Source organism: Peromyscus leucopus, chromosome 2, assembly GCF_004664715.2.
Source record: "Peromyscus leucopus breed LL Stock chromosome 2, UCI_PerLeu_2.1, whole genome shotgun sequence".
Classification (NCBI taxonomy): domain Eukaryota; kingdom Metazoa; phylum Chordata; class Mammalia; order Rodentia; family Cricetidae; genus Peromyscus; species Peromyscus leucopus.
In genome coordinates, this window is record NC_051064.1 from 26,593,064 (window position 1) to 26,619,526 (window position 26,463).

The 26,463-nt window shown below is 42.3% G+C and overlaps 1 protein-coding gene across 2 annotated transcripts; it reads left to right on the forward strand.

Annotated features, from left to right (window-relative positions):
* Nucleotides 1-469: 469 nt before the first annotated feature.
* Nucleotides 470-25,678, forward strand: LOC114710231 (epidermal retinol dehydrogenase 2). Of its 2 annotated transcripts, none has more exons than XM_037202440.1 (7): nt 470-864; nt 3,915-4,261; nt 8,882-9,013; nt 18,485-18,584; nt 20,889-20,967; nt 22,368-22,493; nt 25,339-25,678. In XM_037202440.1, exons 2-7 carry the CDS (start codon nt 3,929-3,931, stop codon nt 25,430-25,432), a joined length of 864 nt encoding a protein of 287 aa, XP_037058335.1. In that variant the 5' UTR covers nt 470-864; nt 3,915-3,928; the 3' UTR covers nt 25,433-25,678. The 2 variants fall into 2 exon arrangements, with proteins under 2 accessions (XP_037058335.1, XP_028750166.1); XM_028894333.2 differs by having other exon boundaries at nt 485-864; nt 20,823-20,967.
* Nucleotides 25,679-26,463: the final 785 nt, after the last annotated feature.

Sequence of the window (26,463 nt, forward strand, 5' to 3'; positions counted from 1 at the left end):
CCACTTGCTCTGTCCCTTCCCACTCTTGAAATTTACATCCAGACCCAAGCTGGTCCTTGCTCCTGGTTTTTCCTGTTCACTGCGGTGCCACCCATGAAACCCTACTCTCTATCATAAGCATTTCGTTGGTGAGGTGCTGACATCGGATCGCTCACTAATTTTATTGACTAAGCTTGTTTTCTTGACTGTTATATTATAGCTATGTTTTGTTGGGGGTCTTTGTACACAAGCAATGTCCTAGAAACAGGTCATAGTACACACTGACACTTACTCTGCTTTTATTTCTCAACCCCATCTTGTTAAAACAAACTCTCTCTCCCTTGGCCACCTGCCCTAGCCACAGGCACCCCAGCCACCACCCACCCACCTCCTGGCAGATTCCCAGCTCACACCCACGTTCCTTACAGACACCTGAGACTTTAGGTTCCAAGTGGCAGAATCAGACAGCGTTGAAGAATTTCGCATCTGTGCCCTGAGCTGCAGTTTGTTTGGTCCCTAAACCCTGTGAAACCTTGCTTGTGCTTGCAAACACACCTGATGCTGGGAAGTTTCTTACCACTGACTGCATCCGGCCTGGCACTGGGACATTTTAAACGGGATGGGCAGTACTGGGGCGCGCGTCCAGTCTCCACTATCCAGTTACCACCTGTAGGAAAGGACTACGGACCCACGCGGTGCGCTGAGTCGTGCGTTCGCGGCCCCACCCCCGCGGGAGTCCCGCCCTTGGGCTTGGGCTCCAGCCTACACCCGGATAAACACCCGAACCTACCTCGAACCTTCTTGAGCTGCGAGCCAGGGACCTGGGTGCCTGAGGCCTGCGAAGTCAGCTTCTCCGTGGTGGCCAGAGAGGGAGCTGTGTGAAAGGTGAGTTGTAGAGATCCCAGAGTCCGGGGCTGCTCTTAGAGAGGTGGCAAAAGCCACAGGGTGAGAGTTTTAACCCAGGGGAACCTTAGCCACTGTCAGGGACTAGCACCAAGCCCAAGACAGCAACTTGTCTGCTCCCACCCACTGCAGGGCAGCAGTGTACCGGACAAACCCCTCAGGTGTGAACCGCTGGCTGCTTCTGAACAGAGTGGTGCCTGCTTAGCCCTTGTTCGTGCATTCTGCCCAGGCCTGCACAGACACAACCTCCTCCCTGCAACCTCTAGTTCACCCCTTTCAGGAGTTGTGGTTGTAAGTCTATCTGCCCCAACCATCTGCTCCCTGCAACCAGGCCAGTATTGCTGCCATAAGGGGACCCTGGGCTTGGGATCAAGTGTCATGGGCTTACTTTGTGCCTAGTTAGCTCAGCTTTCGGACTGGGGATGAAGATGCCAAGTTTTCAGCCTGATTAAATGGAATGCACTTGCAGCTTCCTAAGAAAGAATCATTACGATAAAATTGAGGTGTGCGTTCACTTTTTGTTTGTTAGTGTACTTACTGTAATCACCTTTCAAGGGTATAGCCAGAGAACATTGATCCATTTGTTCCCACGAATGCCCATGACAGCACTAGAGAATTACTATGCTGTCTGGGGGCCACAGTTCCTAGTGAAGCATTCATGTCCTCCATATGCCACCTCTGGAGACTGAGGAAGAGATTCGGCGATGATGTGACTAAAAGCCAGCCAGCTCCTCTCCATTGCATTCCCTAAATGGCATCTGTGTACAGGCTGATGCCTACCTTTATTTTTTCTTAATTTGTCCAAATGGTTTTGAAGACTAATAGTAGCCATGTGCTGCTCCTACTCACACCTGCAGCCCCCAGCACATTAGCTTCTTAGAGAAGACTGAGATACCAGCAATGAAATAATTCTGAGCAAAGTTGCCAAGTAAGACCCTGACAGAGGTAGCATTCCATTCCGAAAATCACAGTGTCTGTCCTCACTGTGTGTGAGCACACAGAAGACACCCTAAGTGGGGACTACTGCATGCTACCAGGCTCCTAAATACCTAGAACACATCCTCCAGGGCAGGGGAAAGCCGGTCCTTATTTCAGGGTTTGCGTCATCCTGACACTTCTCCACAGGGCTAGAGACCACCACCGAGGAGAGCTGTCTTCTGGCAGGAGATCACATGATGTTGTACCAGAAAGGGGACATAGTGGCCTGACTGGGTCACCTGCTGTGCGTTTTCTAATGGGAAGAATAATGGAAATGAGATGCTGCCAGGTGGGAAGGGTGGCCAGAGTGTCCCTTTACTATGTACATAATTTGGCATACACCCTGACAGGGCCACAGGTACACACCCTATGACTGCATATTAAAATAGAAGTCTTCCTTCAAGACATTACAGATTGCCTTGGTGGCCTGATCAATCATCCAAAAGTTACTCTGGAAATAAATCAGAGCAAATCTGGCAGAGGATTTTAGTTGGTGTCTCCAAAGTATAGTAAAACCCACTGTTGAACCACAGATCAGTACCTCAGTCCCCTCCCAAGAGCATTATTAACCCCTGAAAAGCCCCAGATGCACAGATCAAGCCCACCCCAAGACACACCAAGCTCTCACCCAGTCTCTGATTCCTACTGCCTATCCTAGGGAAAGTTGCTCCCCAGCAACCCTTCCTTCTTGCTTCTTTCCAATGAATCAAGTCTCCCATCACTCAGAACTTTTCTTTATGACACTCTTGCTTGTGATGAATTCAACTATGTACTTAACAATTTGTTTCTTCACCTAGAACAGTTAAGAGTCCCGGTGCCGAGGTAATGGGAAACCAAATTCCAGCTCCGAAGCACAGAGAACCAACTGAAGCTGATAAGCATAACCTGGACCCAGCCTAGCCTTATGCTAGCACAACGGCCTTGGCAGATCATGTATACATTCTCTTATCTGTCTTATCTGTAGAATAAGCCAGAAACTAGTTTCAGCCATGCCAACTTTGTGTTAAACCCTTGTTATCCCATGTGGTAAACCCTTCTAAAAATGAACTGAACCACCCATTATCATCAACAGCTCAGCCAGCCAGCAAAATGAAGGCCTGCTACTGCTTGCCTTTCTATCTCTGGAAACCTATACCTGCATCTGAACCTCTCAATGGAACACCTTACTCAGGGAAACCCTTTACCCCATCACAAAACCGGTTGCGTGCTTTTTTGGTGATCTGCACTATGAATCCAAGAAAACTGGTCCCATCTATCTGAGCCAGAGCTAGGATAAGTCATGGTGCATTCTCTGTACGGAACTTCCCTTAGACCTGAGCCTAGTAAGGAGGAGAGAGAGGGGTCCAGAAAGACAGGATGGCCTCAAGCCTCACAGAGGCAGAGAAGGCAGCCAAATCTGTCTCACCAAATCTTGCAAGTGAAGGGGAGCTGACCGAATGGGGCCTTCAGCTTTGGGAAGGGACTTGGGGTGTTGATGGAAAACCAGTCACTTCTCTTCAAATACTTCATGCAGATAGGATTTTACAATTTCCTCTTTTGCATTTTTGCTGGGAATCAGATAGAAGTTACCTGCTAGGCAAGTACTCTTACACTGAACTAAATCCTTAGCCTTCAGCTCTTAAATTGCATCACTAAATGAAAGAATTGTACTGCAAATGAGAAGAAAGAAACCTAAAAGGAGACAAAAATGTAGCACCATAAGAGTTATATCATACACATCATGATGTGACAGAGTCATTGAATATGGCATCAGTAGTAGTTAGTAAGGCAAAGGTTAACTAGGAAGAAATACTGGCGTGCCCCTTGGCATAAGTTTGGGTGCAGTGGTTTCAGCTGCCAATTAACAAGCATTGTTGTTATGTGTGACACATAGCTGGCACGCAGATCTGAATGGAACTGGAGAGGGTGTGTGAAAGTTGTGCCGGATATCATACACTGCTGTATTCCTGCCTGTCCCTGAGTTCAGTGTCAGCTGCCAGAAAGAACATTTGCATCACATTCTCAGCACTTTCCTTCAGAATGGGGAACTGAGCAAACTTTGTCTTACTTTAAAGGTGTTGGCCAGAACATGTCTTCCAACCTGGAATCAGTGAAGGACATGCTTGTTTTCTTGGGGAAGTCACTGTTTAGTATTTTGGAGGCGCTATTTTTTCAACTTATCCCAAAGCCAAAGAAGAATGTTGCTGGTGAAATAGTCCTCATAACAGGTGCTGGGAGTGGACTTGGAAGGCTATTAGCCTTGCAGTTTGCCCGCCTGGGATCAGTGCTCGTTCTCTGGGATGTAAATAAAGAGGCAAACGAGGAGACGCTACAGGTAGCTCGGGAAGCAGGAGCCACCAGAGTGTACGCCTACACCTGTGACTGCAGCCAACGGGAAGAAGTGTACAGAGTGGCTGACCAGGTGCGTCTTGGGGGCTCATTCTTTTTGTGGGTTGTCGGAATCCTAGGCAATTACTTTGGCATGCATCAGTTTTGTTCATTGGCCTCTCTGTCTCAGCACCTTCCAATTGTCTCCAGTATCCCTCAACTCTAAAAATGATCTGAGGGAATAGAAGTTAGAAATTTTTCATTCTTACTGAATGCAAAATGTTTTGCTAAAACCCCTGCATGTAGCATATCATAGCACTACAAGGTAAATTATTACCTCCCTTTGAAAATAAGAACAGTGAATTCATGTGGGCATGAATTTAGTTTACTTTATGAAAAGAGGTGACAGTTAACAAAGGTGTGGCCAGAACTTGAATTTCTTGATTCCTGTGTGCACCCTGTGCTCTGGATCACACCCCTACCACATGCCAACTGTGCTACTGTAGTGTAAGAAAGAGCAAGATGTGGAAGCATCATTCTTTAAGGGGTCAGAAACAGATGTCAAACACTTTGCCCAAGATCAAATAGTTAGAATATGTACATCCTGTTTAGTCTGAGTTAAATTCAGGCTATGTTAATCCTCTCCATGGCTTCCATTAGAATATGTGTTTTTCACAGGTAATGATAAGAAAATAAGAATTCTCATCCTGAGAACATTTATTTGGTGGTAATTGGGCTTGAACCCAGGGTCTTGGTGCTTACTCTAGCACTGAATTACACCCAAATCCTCTTAATCAGTGGTCCTCAACATATGTGTCATGGCCCCTTTTAGGGGTGGAACAACCCTTTCACAGGGGTTGCATATCAGATAGTTACATGATAGATATATGATTCAGAACAGTAACAAAACTGCAGTTATGAAGCAAAAAAAATAATTTTCTGGTTGGTGGTCACCAACATTTTTGGTTGGTCTCAGCATTAAGGAGGTTGAGAACCACATATTAAAAGGTCACAGCATTAAGAAGGTTGAAAACCACTATGTTAAAGGTTCTCAGCAGTAGAAAGGTTGAGAACAACTGCTCTAAATGCATCTTTGGTGATAACATAATGGACTTCTAAAGTTTTAGGAAACTGAAACTCTGGTATATTGGCAAAGAGACTGTTACTTCATCAAGGAACAGTTTTGTCCCTCATAAGGACTTCTGTGTCCTTATATTCACAGTAAGATGCATATGCCATATCATTATATCCACACTTGGATGCATATATCCATGCACTACTCTCCCAGGCCAACTAGAGGACTTAGTGTTGCCCAAGTTAGTGAAAAGAGAGGACCCAAGCCAGCTTGCTCCAACAGCCTTTCTGCTTCCCATCTTTCTTACCACTAATTCCAATTACAGGCTATCTGATGCTGTCTGGGGATCCAAACGTGATAAACTCACCTGGGCTTACTCTGGGACCACATCCCAAGTGCAGCCAACTGGCCAGCTGCACCTGTTTACCTATGAAGCACCTATCACCTAACATGTTGACTTGCACTAACTACAAACAACTTCCCTAGCCAGGTTTCAGCCATCATGAGTCTATACTCATACACTGAAGACCTTGACCTTAATGGCAAATTAATACAGGGTTCTATAAATAATTACATGTGGTGATATATTGTGCACCCGAATAAAGCTTACCTGGGGATCAGAGGACAGAGCCAGCCATTAAATTAGACATAGAGGTCAGGCAGTGGTGGCACACACCTTTAATCCTATCACTCAGGAGGCAGAGATCCATCTGGATCTCTGTGAGTTCAAGGCCACACTGGGCTACATGAGAGAAAAGAACCAGGCAGTGGTGATACATGCCTTTAATCCCAGGAAGTAATATGACTGGACACAGAAAAGTATATAAGGTGTAAGGAAATAGGAACTCACTCTCTTGAGGCTGAGGATATCGTAGAGGTGATCTTTCAGCTTTCACCCCAATATCTGGCTCTGGGTTTTTTTTTATTATTAATAAGACTGTTTAGCAATTTCATGTTACAATTACCTCCCTATCTCCTAAATCTGGAACTGCCTGTCCCAGCTGCTTGACTTCTGAAATGTCTACCATGCCGTATTCTAGCTTGTTCACCTTTTGTCACTTTGTGGTCTTGAGAACTATTGACAATGTGCTCTTCTGCATTTAGGAGAAATGACTTGACTTATAAACTCAAATTCCACTTCTCAGTCTAGATAGTAGGAAACTAAGACGTTTTAAGGCATGTTCCCAGAAGAACAACCAGGGAGAACAATTTGAAGTGATTCCTAGTGTTTTCTCTCTGCTCGGTCTTGAGTGGCTGGGTTGCTTCATGGAACATCTGGGTGACTGGTTATTTCAAACAGTAAAACATGAACAGGCTGGGACTATGTAATTTTCACATATCCCTGATATAGCACTAAGGGATCCTAGCTATGTGTTCAATGACTGTGGCCTTCAGACAGTCAGACACAATCATTGGTTTATCATATCTCTGGCTGAATAGCCTCTTCTCAAGTTAGAAAAAAAAAATGAAGGAAGAAAAGAGGAAGGAAGCAAAGACAGGAAGGCAAGAAGGGAGGAAGGGAGGGAGGGAGGGAGGGAGGGAGGAAGGGAGGGAGGGAGGAAATGAAAGGAAGGAAGGACTGACAGACTAGCATCTTGAATTTCATTTGTAGTATCTGAAATTTTCTTAAAATTAATAACTGATTTCCAAAATCATGGACTCAGAATCAGACATTTTTTGCTGTCTTCTAGCACTAATAAGTAGGGGATGGGAAACCTATGCTGTTGGAGAATTCACATCAGCCATCCTGGAAGTATAGAGTAAGATACAGCATGATTGACAACCCCGGGCCTTCCAGCAGGTTCTTTTTTACACCCCAAATCTCTTTCTGAAGTTTTTGACATTTGCTCCTTGTGAGGCTATCTAATTTCTAATCTTGACTGCTATTCAAGTTGAATTTGATGAACTACTAGCTAGTTTTCAAAGCAGACATATATTTAGAATTTTTTTTCCAGTGCTTTATCTGAAAACGGGCACAAAACATAGGTTCCCACTGTTCCTGTGTCCACAGACCTATTCAGCTGAGGTAAATGCACAGCCATGTCACCCTGTTGCTGAACCTGAGACTTCCACAGTTTCCACGTTTCCTCAGTGGTATGTCCTCATCAGCAACATTCTCTGGTACTGTGGTTCATCTCACACTATCCATCCTGTCAGGTGCACACACACACACACACACACACACACACACACACACACACACTCATACACACATGCACACACACATACATGTGCATATTGGTGGAAGTATTAAGGCAACTCCACGTAGTTAAAAGGGAGGTTTATTTGGGGGTTCTGCTTACAACAAGTAAAGGGATAGGTTACAGGGCCCGGAAGAGGTGAAGTGCAGTCCAGTGGTGTTCTCTGGTGAACTCTGTTCAATCTACCGCCAATATCCAGGATCCAGGAACCAAGGGAGCCGGCATATCAGGATCTCAGGTGTTAAGGGCTCGTGTCTTGGCCCGCCTTATATGTGTGACAGTTACTGGAAGCCTCAATGAGTGTAATACTTCCAGGTCAAAGCTGGAACAGCTACCTACTACATGTGTGTACACACCCATATACACAGACATGTACAAACACATATACCCATGAACACACACATATACATGCATACATATACATACACAAGCACACACATGGACACACACAGCTAGTGATACAAGAGGAACTGCTGTGAGCCTCCTTTGTGAACACATGGTAGCTGCGATGGGTAATTCTTTCTCAATGGTGGGGCCAGGACTGCCAGGGTATGGTCTAAACTGCACTGATGAAATTCAGAACACAGCGGAGAACATAAGGATAGAACCATCTTTGTCTTCATCCTGGAAAGGCTCACATGCACTAGGAACCAAGATGACTAGCTGAAGGCTTGTTAGAGGGGAGGGGTCCACTGTTACACCTGGAGCCCTTCGTTTTAAAGTGACCTGATGCTGTTTCAAGCTGGTGTTTCAGCAACAAATACGACTCACAGATGTTGTCCCTAAAAGTTTGAGGTGGCAAGAAGAAATCCATTCTGCTGAGGAAAACAAGACAGCAGACACCAATCTGCCTTGTCTTCAAGATATATATTATCTTTTTTTCATTGGCTCCTGCCTCCTCATCTTTGTGTGTGCCAGGGTGGGGTCTGTGTGATATTTGGTTATAATAAAGCTGTCCTTATATCTATCACTTGACTAAAATGATGTGCTACCAGCCAGAACACAAGACAAGGTTACCAGACACAGGGGAAAGACACGCTGAGTAGAGAAGGAAAGTAGATTTCAGCACTCAAGTCTGTACCGGAGAGGAGAACGAAGTGAGTGTGGGCTCAGAGATCTAGTGCAGTAGGGACTCTGCAAAGAGCACATGGATCCAGCCTAAAGCACGGATCAAGAATATAAAAATAGCCGGGCGGCAGTGGTGAACGCCTTTAATCTCAGCACTCAGGAGGCAGAGCCAGGCGGATCTCTGTGAGTTCGAGTCCAGCCTGGTCTACAGAGCAAGATCCAGGACAGGCACCAAAACTACACAGAGAAACCCTGTCTCGAAAAAAAACAAAACGAAACAAAAAAAAAAAAAAAAGAATATATAAATATTGGGAAAGAGATCATATACAGAATCACTAGTTTGATGGTGGCATTCTTCTTGTCAATTCAGGTTAAAAAAGAAGTCGGTGATGTCTCTATCCTCATCAACAATGCTGGCATTGTAACAGGCAAGAAGTTCCTCGACTGCCCTGATGACCTCATGGAAAAGTCACTTGATGTCAATTTCAAAGCACATTTATGGGTGATTTTTTTTTTTATTCTCACACAAAATGCAAACTTACTCTGGTGTTCAAAGTATTTTTCTATTTTTTTTTTAATTTTATTTATTTTATTTTACAATACCATTCAGTTCTACATATCAGCCACGGGTTCCCCTATTCTCCCCCCTCCCACTTCCTCTCCTTACCCCCAGCCCACCCTCCATTCCCACCTCCTCCAGGACAAGTCCTCCCCCGAGGACTGCAATCAACCTGGTAGACTCAGTCCAGGCAGGTCCAGTCCCTTCCTCCCAGACTGAGCCAAGTGTCCCTGCATGAGTTCCAGGTTTCAAACAGCCAACTCATGCAATGAGCACAGGACTTGGTCCCACTGCCTAGTTGCCTCCCAAACTGATCAAGCCAATCAACTGTCTCACCTATTCAGAGGGCCTGATCCAGCTGGAGGCTCCTCAGCCTTTGGTTCATAGTTCATGTGTTTCCATTCATTTGGCTATTTTTTTTTCAATAATTGAGTAAAAACGAAATTTATTATAAGCCACAGTCGTCCTAGGGACCTCATTGCTATATATATAGCCTCCATGGTTCTATGGGTTGTGGTCTGATTGTTCTTTATTTTATATCTAGAATCCACTTATGAGTGAGTACATACCATGACTGTCTTTCTGGGTTTGGGTTACCTCACTCAGGATGATTTTTTCTAGTTCCATCCATTTGCCTGCAAATTTCATGCTTTCATTGTTTTTCTCTGCTGAGTAGTACTCCATTGTGTATATGTACCACAGTTTTTTCATCCATTCTTCAGTTGAGGGGCATCTAGGTTGTTTCCAGGTTCTGGCTATTACAAATAGTGCTGCTATGAACATAGCTGAGCATGTATCTTTATGGTATGAATCAGCATTCCTTGGGTATATGCCAAGAGTGGGATGGCTGGGTCTTGAGGTAATTCGATTCCTAATTTTCTGAGAAACCGCCATACTGATTTCCACAGTGGTTGTACAAGTTTACATTCCCACCAACAGTGGAGGAGTGTTCCCTTTGCTCCACATCCTCTCCAACATTGACTGTCATTGGTGTTTTTGATCGTAGCCATTCTGACAGGTGTAAGGTGGTATCTCAGAGTCGTTTTGATTTGCATTTCACTGATGATTAAGGATGTTGAGCATTTCTTTAAATGTCTTTCAGCCATTTGTGTTTCTTGTTTTGTGAATTCTCTGTTTAGCTCTTTAGCCCATTTTTTAATTGGACTGTTTAGTATTTTGATGTCTAGTTTCTTGAGTTCTTTATATACTGTGGAGATCAATCCTCTGTCAGATGTGGGGTTGGTGAAGATCTTTTCCCATTCTGTTGGCTGTCTTTTTGTCTTATTGACTGTGTCTTTTGCCCTGCAAAAGCTTCTCAGTTTCGAGAGGTCCCATTTATTAATTGTTGTGCTCAGGGTCTGTGCTGTTTGTGTTTAATTTAGGAAATGGTCTCCGGTGCCAATGCGTTCAAGAGTGCTTCCTACTTTCTTTTCTATTAAGTTTAGTGTAACTGGATTTATGTTCAGGTCTTTGATCCACTTGGACTTGAGTTTTGTGCATGGTGACAGATATGGATCTATTTGTAATCTTTTACATATTGACATCCAGTTATGCCAGCACCATTTGTTGAAGATACTTTCTTTTTTCCATTGTATAGTTTTGGCTCCTTTGTCAAAAACCAGGTGTTCATATATGCATGGATTAATGTCAGGGTCTTCAATTCGATTCCATTGGTCCGTATGTCGGTTTTTATACCACCAGTACCAAGTTGTTTTTATTACTATAGCTCTATAGTAGAGTTTGAGGTCAGGGATGGTGATGCCTCCAAAAGTTGCTTTATCATATAGGATTCTTTTAGCTATCCTGGGTCTTTTGTTTTTCCATACGAAGTTGAGTAATTTTCTTTCCACGTCTGTGAAGAATTGTGTTGGGATTTTGATGGGGATTGCATTGAATCTGTAGATTGCTTTTGGTAAGATTGCCATTTTTACTATGTTAATCCTACCTATCCATGAGCATGGGAGATCCTTCCATTTTCTGATATCTTCTTCAATTTCTTTCTTTAGAGATTTAAAGTTCTTGTCAAAAAGGTCCTTCACTTGTTTAGTTAGTGTTATCCCAAGATATTTTATATTATTTGTGGCTATTGTAAAGGGTGATGTTTCTCTGACTTCTTTATCAGCCCTTTTATCATTTGTGTATAGGAGGGCTACTGATTTTTTTTTTAGTTGATCTTGTATCCTGCCACTTTACTGAAGGAGTTTATCAGCTGTAGGAGTTCCCTGGTAGAGTTTTTGGGGTCACTTATGTATACTATCATATCATCTGCAAATAGTGAAAGTTTGACTTCTTCCTTGCCAATTTGTATCCCTTTGATCTCCTTTTGTTGTCTTATTGCTCTAGCTAGAACTTCTAGTACTATATTGAATAAATATGGGGAGAGTGGACAGCCTTGTCTTGTTCCTGAATTTAGTGGTATCGCTTTGAGTTTCTCTCCGTTTAATTTGATGTTTGCTGTTGGCTTGCTATAAATTGCTTTTATTATGTTTAGAAATGTTCCTTGTATTCCTGATCTTTCTAAGACCTTTATCTTGAAGGGGTGTTGGATTTTGTCAAAGGCTTTTTCAGCATCTAAGGAGATGATCATGTGGTTTTTTCCTTCAGTTTGTTTATATGGTGTATTACATTGACTGATTTCCGTATGTTGAACCATCCTTGCATCCCTGGGATGAATCCTACTTGGTTGTAATGGATAATTGTTTTGATGTATTCTTGGATTCGGTTTGCCAATATTTTGTTGAGTATTTTTGCATCAATGTTCATGAGGGAGATTGGTCTGTAGTTCTCTTTCTTTGTTGCATCTTTGTGTGGTTTGGGTATCAGGGTAATTATAGCCTCATAAAAAGAGTTTGGTAGTGTTCCTTCTGTTTCTATTGTGTGGAACACTTTGAAGAGTATTGGTATTAGTTCTTCTTTGAAAGTCTGGTAAAATTCTGCACTAAAACCATCTGGTCCTGGGCTTTTTTTGGTTAGGAGACTTTTGATGACTGTTTCTATTTCTTTAGGGGTTATTGGTCTATTTAAATGGTTTATCTGGTCTTGATTTAATTTTGGTATGTGGTATTTATCCAGAAAATTGTCCATTTCTTCCTGGTTTTCCATTTTTGTGGAGTACAGGTTTTTGAAGTATGATCTGATGATTCTCTGGATTTCTTCATTGTCTGTTGTTATGTCTCCCTTTTCATTTCTGATTTTGTTAATTTGAGTGCTCTCTCTTTGCCTTTTGGTTAATTTGGCTAGGGGATTGTCTATCTTGTTGATTTTTTCAAAGAACCAACTCTTTGTTTCATTGATTTTTTTGTATTGTTCTCTTGTTTTCTATTTCATTGATTTCAGCCCTCAATTTGATTTTTTCCTGGTGTCTATTTCTCCTGGGTGAGTTTGTTTCTTTTTGTTCTAGAGCTTTCAGTTGTGCTGTTAATTCATTGGTATGGGATTGCTCCATCTTCTTTATGTGTGCATTTAGAGCTATGAATTTTCCTCTTAGCACTGCTTTCATAGTGTCCCATAAGTTTGGGTATGTTGTACTTTCATTTTCATTGAATTCTAGGAAATCTTTAATTTCTTTCTTTATTTCTTTCTTGACCCATTGATGTTTCAGGTGGGCATTATTCAGTTTCCATGAGTTTGTAGGTTTTCTATAATTTTTGTTGCTGTTGAGGTCTAACTTTAAGGCATGGTGGTCTGATAAGATACAGGAGGTTATTCCAATTTTTTTTGTATCTGTTGAGATTTGTTTTGTGGCCAAGCATGTGGTCAATTTTTGAGAAAGTTCCATGGGGTGCTGAGAAGAAGGTATATTCTTTTGTGTTAGGATGGAATGTTCTGTAGATATCTATTAAGTTCATTTGAGTCATAACATCTGTTAGGTCCTTTATTTTTTTGTTAAGTTTCAGTCTGGTAGATCTGTCTTTTGGTGAGAGTGGTGTGTTAAAATCTCCCACTACTAATATGTGGGGTTTGATGTGTGTTTTAAACTTTAGTAGTGTTTCTTTTATAAATGTGGGTGCTTTTATATTTGGAGCATAAATGTTTAGAATCGAGACTTCATCTTGGTGGATTTTTCCCGTGATAAATATGTAATGTCCATCCTGATCTCTTTTGATTGATTTTAGTTTGAAGTCTATTTTATTAGATATTAGGATAGCTACACCAGCTTGTTTCTTAGGTCCATTTGCTTGGAAAGCCTTTTCCCAGCCCTTTACTCGAAGGTAGTGTCTGTCTTTGAAGTTAAGGTGTGTTTCTTGTGTGCAGCAGATGGATGGGTCCTGTTTTCTTATCCATTCTGTTAGCCTGTGTCTTTTTATAGGTGAGTTGAGACCATTGATATTGATGGATATTAATGGCCAGTGATTGTTAATTCCTGTTATTATTTGTGGTTGTGTTGTGTTGTCCTTCTGTGGTGTATGTTGGTGTGGGATTATCTATTGCTTGATTTTTCATGGATGTGTTTAGCTTCTTTGGGTTGGATTTTCCTTTCTAGTGCTTTCTGTAGGGCTGGGTTTGTGGACATGTATTGATTAAATCTGATTTTATCCTGGAATATTTTGTTTACTCTGCCTATGGTGATTGAGAGTTTTGCTGGGTATAATAGTCTGGGTTGGCATCCATGGTCTCTTAGTATCTGCATAAGATTTGTCCATGATCTTCTAGCTTTCATAGTCTCTATTGAGAAGTCTGGTGTTATTCTGATGGGTTTGCCTTTATATGTTACTTGGTCTTTTTCCTTTGCGGCTCTTAATATTTTTTCTTTGTTCTCTGTGTTTAGTGTTTTGATTATTATGTGGCGAGGGGATTTTTTTTTTTTTTTTTTTTTTTGGATCCAGCGTATTCTGTGTTCTGTAAGCTTCTTGTATCTTCATAGGTATTTCTTTCTTTAGGTTAGGAAAGTTTTCTTCTATGACTTTGTTGAATATATTTTCTGTGCCTTTGAGTTGCTATTCTTCTCCTTCTTCTATCCCTATTATTCTTAGGTTTGGTCTTTTCATGGTATCCCAAATTTCCTGTACGTTTTGTGTTACAACTTTTTTGTCTTTAGTGTTTTCTTTGACTGACAAATCTATTTTCTCTATTGTGTCTTCAGTGTCAGAGATTCTCTGTTCCATCTCTTGCAATCGGTTGGTTATGCTCGTTTCTGTAGTTCCTGTTCATTTAGTCAGGATTTCTATTTCCAGCATTCCCTCAGCGTGTGTTTTCTTTATTGTCTCAAATTCATTTTTCAGATCTTAAAATGTTTCTTTCATCTGTTTAATTGCTTTTTCTTGACTTTCTTTGATTTCTTCCCATTTTTTGTTCGTTTTTTCTTCCATTTCTTTAAGGGAGTTTTTTATTTCCTCTTTAATGGAGTTTTTCATTACCTCTTTAAGGAAATTTTTTATTTCCTCTTTAAGGGAATGTTTTATTTCTTCTTTAAGGGCCTCTATCATCTTCTTAAAGTTGTTTTTAGGGTTGATTTCTTCTGTTTCTTCTGTCTTGGTATGTTCAGGTCTTGCAGGTATAGAATCACTAGGTTCTGATGTTGCCATATAGGTCTTTATGTTGTTGCCTATATTTTTGCACTGGTGTTTCCTCATCTCTTCCTCTGCTCGGTTCAGGTGGTGTCTGTGTCTGAGAGTGCCTCCCTTGTTCTAATTTTTAGTCTTGGTTCAATAGGAGTTCTTGCTTAAATTGGTGCTATTGGGCTGTTTCTTCAGGGGCAGGTGATCTCAGTCGGTGAAGTATATACTTATGATTCTGGTGATCTTGTTTGGTGGCTGGGTAGCTTCTTCTTATGTGTTTCCAGGTCACGTTTTGTTCATTCATCAACTCCTCAGCTGATCTTGTTTCTTCAGACTTCAAACTGTAGGGCTCTGAATCCTCTCCCGGATGGATTTCAGCTGAGCGGGGTAGTCTCACCAACACCTCCAAGTTGTTGGGTTTTGCAAGATCAGCAGCTGGGCCCTGGGTTGGCCTCAGACAGAGTGTTCAGATTCGTTCTGGTTCCGTCCCACAGAGATAGCTTCTTCCCCGGTGTTGGGGTTAGAGGCATCCCTGCCTCTGCTTGTCGCTGCTGCCGGGCTCGTCTACCTCTGCAGGCCGCTGCTGGGCCTGTATGTCCCTGTTGGCCGCCGCTGCCAGGCCCGTCTACCTCTGTGGACCACCGCCAGGCCTGTATGTCTCTGCCGGCTGCCGCCGCGGGCCTACCTGCCTCTGCTTGTCGCTGCTGCCAGGCCCATCTACCTTTGCGGGCCGCCGCCGGGCCTGTATGTCCCTGTCGGCTGCCGCTGCCGGGCCCCCAAAGTATTTTTCTCTTGATCTGTAACAGTGTTATCAACCCCTAAATATAACAGACATCTTAATCATGGGGGAGGTTAGGAATCCTCACAGGTCCTTACACAGCCTAAGGTTAGGAATCCACACAGGCTTACACAGCCTAAGGTTAGGAATCCACACAGACTTACACAGCCTAAGGTTAGGAATCCACACTGGTCCTTACACAGCCTAAGGTTAGGAATCCACACAGGTACTTACACAGTCTAAGGTTAGGAATCCACACAGGTGTATTTCCCTTACACAGCCTATGGAGGCACTGAACCACTGAGATTCATCTCAACTTATCATCTTAATTTTGGGTCTGTCCACTCAGTTGTTCCCTCTTGATCCAACCTGGCCTTACAGCTCCCAGAAACTCTACTCAGTGACAAAGCTGTCCTTCAAAGGCAGAACTGTCCTTATCACTGATTACAGCAAATGTCAGGGACTGACCCCATGTCTTACCTGCACAGTCACTTTCATATCTGCCAGTTTCACATCCATGTATCCACCAAACCACAGATTTAAAACAGTTTTTAAAATAGTGTGTCTGTGCCAAACGTGCAGACTTTCCTTACGATCAGTCTTAACTAATACACTTTATGTCCCAGCTTTCCATTGTCCTGGATATCATATCATCTAGAGGTGGTTTAAAGGATAACAAGGATGTGTGTTCTTTGTGAGCACTTCACTAGTTTATAAAAGAATTTGAGTGTCCATGAAATTTGTCATCTACAGGAGTTCCTGAACCTGATCCTTTCTTTTTTTGTTTGTTTGTTTGTTTTTTGTTTGTTTGTTTGTTTGTTTTTGTTTTTCGAGACAGGGTTTCTCTGTGTAGCTTTGCACCTTTCCTGGAACTCACTTGGTAGCCCAGGCTAGCCTTGAACTCACAGAGATCTGCCTGTCTCTGCCTCCCGAGTGCTGGGATTAAAGGCGTGTGCCACCAACGCCCGGCAACCTGACCCTTTCTTAACAAAGGGGATGACTATATTTCTTGTAGCAGGTTGGAGAGGTATTTGTAAGAGACCACAGAAATTAAAATATTTTTTTCAAGAATAGGTAGTAAGTAAATTACTTTGGCATGACTAGGGTAATTTACAATTTGCCTCTGCAAGGACACTTTTGGAAGTGAAAGTAGCATTATTAATGAGCAAACATTATTAATCAGGTGTGTCCTGGGCAAACCAAGACCTCACTCGGTACCTACCTGGAGAAAGCATAGGTTTTCTCAGTATGTACCACACGGCACCATCACAAAGGGACTCAGCCCTGACTTTCATAATACTGCCCCAGGCCCAGAGAGTGAATTTTCCTGGCTTTGCCTGCGACCAACCATTTCCCACACCCACAGTCCACACCTCTTTCTGTGGCCTCTTCCTGCCTCTCTGTTGCCCAGTTGGTTTCAGTCCTGTTCACAACTCAGCTTTCCCTAAACAAGACTTTCTTGAGAGGGCTTGCTGAAGATCACCCTCCCTTCTTCTCACATCTTCCCCAGCTCTCCTTCAAGCACTTTGACTCGTGTTTGGAGGTTTTGTGTTTTCTATCTCCACTTTCTCTACTGTGTAGTGGTGCTGCTGCCATTCTTGATGTCCTGCAAGATCTTCAGGAGAAAAATGGAAAGATCCAGATGTTAGTAACTACTGTGTCCTCATTGAAGCTACTTCTCTTGTCCCAAATGTCCTCTCATTTGTGCTTTATGTGTGCAGTGTGTGTGTGTGTGTGTGTGTGTGTGTGTGTGTGTGTGCATCAGGTGAATTTACTTTCATCATTGTGTCTAGATAGTTCAGTCTCCTTTCGAGTCTCCTCCTGCGGCTTTCATGTCCGTCCTACTTCTTTTTTCCCCTAGTCTCTTCTCTTTCTGATAGCTACTACTTAAATATTGTTGTTTCCCTGGCCCCTTCCATCCCCTCCTGTCTCTTCACTCTGGTAGTTCATATCTTTCAAACTCTGTGTGTGACCAAGCACAGGGCATGTGACTTACTTGCCAGAGGCTCAAAGAACTGCCTGATCACTGGGCTCCAGCTTTCATGGCAGAGTCACAGAGGGGACACTGGACCCTGAACACAGGGTCCCTGTTATGATGCTGTCTGTCTTCTTCACTTGATTTTCTGCCTCCCTCTCTGAAACAAAACAGTGAAAAGCAGGTGATTGAAGAGATGGGGCCTTTACAAGAGGATCCTTTTATCTCTTTATTTTATTATTATTGTTACCTTTGATTTGTTTTGGTTTATTTTGGGTTTTTTTTTTTGCTTTTTTTGTTTGTTTCTTTGTTTTTGTGTGTGTGTATGTGTGTGTACATGTGTGTATGTGTGTGTATGTGTGTATGTGTGTGTGTACGTGTACACAGCAAACACCCACAGAGTTGCTTCTTGAGCCTAGAACTCATTTTCTTAACCTTCTTGTCTATATCTGTGGTTGATTTCTGCTTATTGCCCAAGCATTGGGCATTGCTCTTCCTGTACCACCTTTCTCCAGGTTCCCAGTAAAAAAAAAAAAAAAAAGTGAAGATATTCTGTATGACTGAGACACAGCCTAAGCACCCATTGTCTAAAACATATTTTACTTTATGAATTAGTATTAAAGTAAAAGACCACCATTCAAAGAAGTATAGACTGGTTTAAAAGAAAGTTCTTTCTCAATGGAAGCAGGATGTCTTGTGAACTGTGTTCAGGAAAAGTTTTAAAATCAGAATTAAGCCAAGGAAGGTAACAAAATGTACACCTAAACAATGACGTCATAGGTATTTGTGGGTTTGTGGTTATGGCTGTCAACAATTCAGATTTTCTTGAACTATGTTGATTGTGATCTTAATGTTGTATAATATGTATACATGTACAACATCATATATTGTATTAATGGATATTATATGTATTATATATAATACATATATAAACAAAGCATTAATGTGGATAAACTGTTTTTAATATTGTTGACAATGTCATGGTGAGATAATGGTTTAATGATATAAAATATTCTTTAATGTGTGCTTAGGTTCTCATATCCAATGTCTTTAGATAATTTCATTAGCTTAAAAAAAGTTTTAATCACAGTACCCATATACACATCTGAGAAAAGCATGGAGTGTGCTATTAGGTATTAAAAGCTTCCCTTTGCTCTTCTTAGACATATAAAGCCTTCCTGCCTGCCATGATTGCTAACAACCATGGCCATTTGGTTTGCATTTCAAGTTCAGCTGGACTAGTTGGAGTAAATGGGCTGGCAGGTAAGAGAATTCCTGACAACCTTAACTTGCAGAATACCACTAAGTCACTAGCATTTACTCATGTCCTAATAATAAGAAGGTCAATGAACTAACGGTCTGATCAGGAAGGTAAATGAGGATTGCTTTGTGTAGCAGAACTGCTGTCAGCTGGACTGACATCAACCTGGACTATGTGCTCTGGAGTCGTGTGGTCTCATGCAGCCCCCTATATTTAAGAGAGAAGGGAGATAGGTAGAGAGGAAGAAAGCTCACCAATGCAGTTGTGTGCACAGAGATCAAATTCACTGTTGTAGGATACTAAGGAGCCCACCAGCCTTCTCCTGAGCTTCCATTAACTGATCCCTAACTGTGAACCTACAGAATTTAGAAAATAATGGAACCTCCTCACTTTCCCACTGGCTAAACGCCTGTGTGGAATATCAGTCTCACCTCTCTTCCCACACCCAGCTGATTTGATAATCCCAGTAGGCAGATGACGAAGAGGTAACTAAGAGCTCTAGTCAAGAAGGCCTAACTTGGGACAGGTACCTTCTCCAGGAATCTGCCTCACATTGTGTGTGCAGGTAGGTCACAGACACACACCTTCTCCAGAGTCTGGTTTAAAATGGTTTTAAATGGTCACACTGACATTATCTGTACCTGTGTGCAAAACTGCCAGGTTTTTTTTTAAAACTTTGGCATTACCAGGAGGTTGTAGAACTGTTAGAGTACATGGCCTGGTGGAAGGGAGTTAGGAGGCCACTGGGAGTATGCCCATGGAGGGGAGACTGAGGTGGCTCCTTCCTGCCACCGTCTTTGTCTCTCAACTGCCATGAGGTAAGCTGGTTTCCTCTGTCAAATGCCTGTGCTTGAGGATATCGCCTTACCTTGGTCCAAAAGCAACAAGACCAAGTAACCATGAAGAAAAAGCCTTAAAGCCGTGGGCCACAGTAACGCCTTCCTCTTTTCAGGCTGATTATCTCAAGCACTTGTCACAGGGTGGGGAGCTAGCAGAATCCTGGTCCTGGGGAGGTGACTATGGAAGCTTCATCTTGCTGTGTTTCAGAAGCTCTTTATACTGGCAATACAAGGTTTATGGTTGGAAGGACATTTATTTCTGAGGACCAGAGACCATGCTGAGCTTTCTTGCTTAGATCCCCGTATAATTTACTATTGTGTGTATTTTGTATGTATTTATACTTACTGAGGTTAAGTTACTTGAAATAAGGACTGACCATCCTATATCCTGTTTAATAGTTTGACACAGGCTCAACATAACATTGACTTGTAAGTGAATCTAGCAGTATGGTCTAGAAGAGCATTCAGCAGCCTTTCTCATCCTGGAGTCCACTTGTCTGCTAGCATATTATTTCAATGGCCCATGTTCCTACTTACTACATATTCTTCCCCATACAATCATTCTGAAATGATTGCCACATTTTCTGTCACAATCAGTATTGTGAGTGACTTTAATGTAATGCCATTTAAAAACTTGACAATACAAATAGAAATATTAGGCATCTGGTTCTAGATTACTACAAGAAAGCAAGTCATGTAACATTACTCCGAGCATATAAAAGTTGTATGTATATCACTCTGTAATCTCTTAAAGGTACCATGCCATTATAGCTTTAAAAAATTCTGTGCATACCTCATTTTAAAATAAAAGTTATCTTAGTTAAGATTACTATTGCTGTGATGAAACACTATGACCAAAGCAACTTGGAGAGGAAGTGGTTTATTTGACTTATGCTTCATCATCACTGTTCATCACTGAAGGAAGTCAGGACAGGAACTCAAACAGAGCAGGAACCTGGAGGCAGGAGCTGATGTAGAGGCCATGAGGGGTGCTGCTTACTGGCTTTGTTCTCATGGCTTGCTCAGCCTGCTTTCTCATAAAACCCAGGACCACCAGCTCCAGGATATCACCACCCACAATGTACGGACCCTTCCCCATTAATCACTAGTTAAGAAGATGCCCTTGAGTGGTGTTATCGAGGCAGTTTCTCAGTTGAGGGTCCCTCCTCTCCAAAAACTCTAGCTGCGTCAACTTTACTTAAAACTGCCCAGCACAACGGAACTGCTGAAAGTTGGTACTAATGATCACCTGAGCAATTGGGAAAATGGAGGCAGACTTGCTCAGTGCAAGGTTATCATTAATCTTTGAATCATAAAGAACTCAATCACTGAGCTCCATGATGACACAGAATGTAAGGAGACAACACAGACATGTACACTTCAGCTCCCTCTCTCTTCCAGACTATTGTGCTACTAAATTCGCAGCCTTTGGATTCGCTGAATCTATGTTTGTCGAAACATTTGCAGAAAAACAAACGGGGATCAAAACTACAATTGTGTGCCCATTCTTTATAAAAACTGGAATGTTTGAAGGTTGCACTACTAAGTAAGTATGTCTTTTGATTTTAAACTGACTGTCTGCCTATCCAATTTGATTCTTTTCTTGGAGTTGCTTGGGTCTTTTTTCTAAAATATTTTCTGATCCACGAGTGGTTTCTGAATTGTCTCCCACACATGTATTTAAGGTGCTGATTGACACATGCAGTTTATCATCAGTGGCCAGCTAGTATGCATTCTGTGGTCCTAGCTCTGCTTTTTTGTTTCCTGTCCTGACCATAGTCCCTCTCTGCACCCAATGCCATTCAGACCTCTTTTCTGACCCCAGGTAAACTAGAACTCATTAAAGGAAAACAGCCCCAGGATTCTTTAAAAGAGCACCACATGTCTGGATTAACAACAGAATTCCTCAAATAATACCATGCATGGATTAACACAGAAAGGTCTTACTCATAGCACTACAGTTCAAGAGCCAGGGTGGAGGGAGGCTTATGGCCACCTTCTTATTGTCAGTGAGACCTTGGTTGTTTTTTGTTTGTTTGTTTGTTTTTGTTTTTAATTTTGATGATTCTTTTTATTTTTATTTATTTATTTTTGATTATTCTTTTTATTTTTATTTATTTATTTTTGATGATTCTTTTTATTTTTATTTATCCATTCATTTATTTATTTATTTTATTAAGAGATTTTTCTATTCGTTTTACATATAACCATGGATTCCCCTGTCCTGCCTCCTCCCACCCCCCAGCCTCCCTCCTTCAACCCACCCCCCATTCTCACCTCCTCCAAGGCAAGGTCTCCCCTGGGGAGTCAGCAGAGCCTGGTACATTCAGCTGAGGCAGGTCCAAGGCCCTCCTCCCTGCACCAAGGCTGAGTAAAGTGTCTCAGCATAGGTGCTAGGTTTCAAAAAGCCAGCTCATGCACTAAGGACAGGTTCTGGTCATCAGTGAGACCTTGTTTGCCAAGGAAAAAAGGGAGGAAAAGACAGAAGGAAGGTCCACCTCTGCTGTGGCTCTTTCCATAAGGGCATTAAACTCATTCACAAGGGCCCCACTCCCATGACCTAATTATTTTCCAAGATCCAACACCTGACTCAGATTCATCATGTGGAGATTAGGCTTAAGTGTAATTTGAGGGGGACAAGTTCAGGCCCTTACAGACACAGAGACCCAGTTTTGCATCTTATGAACAGAGCCCAGTTTGCTTCCACCGACTCACTACACTCTTAGACCATTTAATAAAGTTACATGGCTATTTGTAACATGAACATATTAATTACAATGGGTTTCCATTTCACATTATACTTGTTTTATTACTACTCTGACAATAAGTGAGTAAATATAGAAATAGATGGGGATTGAGAAAGGGGTATGTCTTATAAATTCTTTATTCCTAACCTTAAGCAATGATTTTTTTTTTAATTTATTTAAGTTTTTTGTCTTACCTTAGGTGTCCTACTCTGTTACCAATTCTGGACCCAGAATATGCAGTCAGAAAAATAATTGAAGCTATTCTGCAGGAGAAGTTATACTTGTATATGCCCAAGTTTTTGTACTTCATGATGTTCTTAAAAAGGTAATGGCATCATCTTCCATGTTTCTATGTGGGCCAATCACCAGATTATTCCAGATCCTACCAGGAAGAGCCACTGAGCAAATACTAGTTAAATTAATGGATTTTTAAAGGAAAATCTTCTCCATAACACTTTTCATCTCTATGACCTTTTATTGACACAGTCTCAAATGTATTCAGTTGCAATGCCTCGCACCACAATTCTAGAGACCCTCTCTAACAAACAGCTTAGTATTATTGTCAAATATTAATGGTCTTACAAAATGATCTCTGGATAGACTAAAAAGTTATTTGGTTTTTGCTTAGTAAAGATCTTCTTACAGACATCATGAAATGATCATGTCAGCATAGATATGGGATCTGTGCTTCCTCAAGTGCAGTCAGCCAGATGCCTTAGGAATCTGTAATATTGGTAAAACTGGCAATTGCTATTAAATTTTTTAGCAAGATAGTTAAAGAACTTGAGAAGAAAAAATTCTTAAAACCAGGCAAAAGAGGGCTGGGTGTAAGTTAGTAGTAGAGTGCTTGCCTGGCGTACACAAGGTTCTGGGTTTGAATTCCTGCACCAGAAAGAAAGAAGGAAAAGAAGAAAGGAATGAGGAAGAAAGGGGAGAGGGAGGGAGGGAAAGTGGGAGGGAATAAGAAAAGAAGGAAGGATAAAGGAAGGAAAGGAAGCAAGAAAAAAGAAGGAAAGAAAGTAAGGAAGGGAAGAAGTGAAAGAAGGAAAGGAAGAAGGAAAGGAAATAAATAGAAGAAAGAAAGGGATGAAAAGGGAAAGATGAAAGGAAAGAAGGGAATGATGGAGGGGGATAGGGATGGAAGAGGGGTGGAAAGAAGGGAGAGATGAAAGTAGGTATGAAGTAAAAAGGAAAAACAGGAAGGAATGAGGGAGGGAGGAATTAAAGAACAGAGGAAAGAAGGATGGAAGGAAGGAGAAAGAAATAGGAAGAAAGGTAGGGAGGGAAGAAGGTAGGGAGGGAAGAAGAGAGGGAGGGAAGAAGGGAGGGAGGGAAGAAGGGAGGGAGGGAGGGAGAGAGGGAGGGAGGGAGGGAAGAGAGCATCATTGCCTACCCCCTGTGCCCTAGTGCAGGCCGCTGCTGGACTGCTGAGTCCACTGCTCATTCCTAGTCCCTCAGTTCAGTTTCAATGATGTCTCATGTGTTTGTGCCTCCCCTCACGGGGACCACACCTTTACAAAGAACACATTCCATGGCCAGCCACCACTTTCTGTTGAGTTGAATTGGTTTCTTCCGTATCTCTTGTTACTTCTCTCTTGGTCCACCAGTTCTGTACACAGCTCTACTCCCTATGACAATGACAGTTCTTCAAATGTTTAAGTGTAGACATTATTCTTCAAGTTTGTCACATGACTAACAGTCACAGACCTGCTTTTCCCATTGTGCAGTGAAACAGAAATCATTCTTCCACCCTTTCCCTTTCCACACTTCTCTACATAGGAGGGATCCCTGCAGCTGACAGGCTGTGGTAGGCCACACAAGGGGTCTCTGAGTAGCAATCTGAAACCCAGGGTTATGATCCTGCTCTTTATCAAGTCTTTGTGTTCTCCAGCCTCAGTTGCCTTGTCCACGATGTTAGTCTTTGGTCGTGCATACAGATTAGCTTTTTTTTTTTTTTTTACTCTGAATAATTGTGGAAGTTATATTAATTTAATGGCATGCCCGTTCTGGGAAATGTTTTGAGAAAAGACTAGATCATTCTGGAGAAGTAGAAGAAAAACAAACAGGATCATGAAATACTCCTTCAAACATGTAGAGAGCAGTGTATGAACCATGCACCACTCACCATTCAAGGATCTGGGGTTACATAAAAGAACAAGACACAAAGCAACCCCTATCAAGATCAAAATTGTCTTCTCAGGGATAGATGTCAGGTGAGAAGACAGAAGGAAATGGAAACATAGGCTACGTGGGCAGGCTGTCTCTCACCCATGATGCTAGCATTAGGGAAGCTGACGCAAGAGGAGTGCTGAATCTGCAGCTAACCTGCACTGCAGAGTGAGACCCTGTCTCAAGACCCTCCCCCCACCACAAGAATCCATCCTGGGCATCATGAGTACCACACATAAATACTAAGCCAGAAAGGGGCATCTCAGAGCTGCAGTGACAAAGGGGAGCTTTAAGTACTAATGGAAAACTCCCCAGTATGTTAACAGTTTACCAGAGCCCTGGAGCTGTGGATGACACAGACCACTTGGAAGCCTCAGTGTGCCAAACAGAGGAGTGGGCACAGATCCTTTCCCTCATCCCAGCCCTAAAACAAAGCTCAGGTTTTCTGCATCTGCTTGCCAGTTTACTCACTCTGAAGTGTTAGGTGTCATGGTCAACAGGGGCAGAGTGCTAGATAGTGGTCGGGGGTCTCTGTGGGTCTTCCCAGGCACAGATGGGGGTGGAAGGGATAAACATCTTAGTTTGGTTGGCCAGATGCAAGAGGATCCTTTGCATCTTCACCGTGGTATTAGGAAGAAGGACACCCTCAGTTTATATCTGAGGACATGGAACTGTACAAGCTGGTAAGTCACCTAAGCTGGTATTGAAAGTGCCAGAGCCCAGTCTCTAGGCAGACCTACTTACTCCAAACATGTGTCGACAATCCCAGTACTCTAAAGTGCATCTTCAGAGTACACAGTACTCTAAATCGGTGATATTTTGGAGATCAAAATAAGTGAACTGAATGTCCTAAGCAGCGCAGGAGACCTCTGAGCCCAAGCCTGCATGATGAGTACATGAACAAGTGACTTCGTCTGCAAAAATGACAATCCTCAGCTGACCTGGCAAAGATGTTTTCACAGATGATAACCAAAAAACATTTACTCTTGTGCTCTTTTTAGCTTCTTGCCTGTCGAGACAGGAATGCTTATAGCTGACTATCTGGGAGTCTTTCATGTGATGGATGGCTTCACTGGTCAAAAGAAGAAAGCTTAAAGAGAAGTTCCATGCCTGATGTCATCTGACACCCATGACTACAGCAGGCTTCTTTCAAAGAAGAAGGGTGATTCTGTCTGACTGAACCCAAAGACAAGTACCACCCTTGTTCTTCTACAGACCAGAATGTCCCTCCAGTGTCTTTTAAATGCAATGTTATCTTTTCCTTTTTTGTTGAGTGTTTTGTTGTTGTTGTTCATTGTTTGGAAAATAAAATTGACCCTTTTGTCATTTCTACTTCAACAATTATGTCAGTGAAACTGTATACACACAAATAACAAAAACAGACTCAGCAAGTCCTATTTATATATATTTGTGCATGCACATATATGTGTATGTAACAAATATAATCAAAGAAAATGAGGCTATGTGAGGGATGATGTGAGAAAGGTTGGAGAGGGAAGGGCTAGAGGGAGGAAAAGTAGGGGAGGGGTGTTTCAGTTAAATTCTATTTCAATTAAAAACATTTTTAATATAAAACAAAAATTTTCATTAAAGGAGAGAGAGGTAAGATCAATGAGCTGCCCTAAGTATGGTGGCTCCTGTGGAGCAGGTGACTGCGGCTGAACTTCTGTGGGGCAAAGGAGGTGTGACAAGTGTCTTGCTTCAAGACCTCTCCGGAGGACACAAACAGGCAGATTTTCTGTTACCTTATTTTCAGTTTAGGCTTCTTTGAACCTGGGCCTCGTGTGTGCCAGGGGCTTGCTGCTTCAGTTGTGTGAGCTGCTGAGACAGAGCAGCCGACAGAAGTCGCTTGGAGAAGAGAACATTTATTTTGACAGGACAGTCCATGGGGTGGGGAGTTGTGGTACCCAGAAGTCAGGGAGTAGAGATGAGTGCTGGTGCTCAGCTAGCCCTCCACTGTTTATGTAGTGCAGGACCTCTGCCCATGCGGTAGTGCCGCCCATGGGGTGGATCTTCCTACCTAGTGTACCTACTCTGCGTAACCGCTCATAAACAGAGCGTTCTCTCAAAGTTGGTTGGATCCTGTAGCCTCGCAGTATTAAGCATCCCAGTGCCCTAACAAGTGC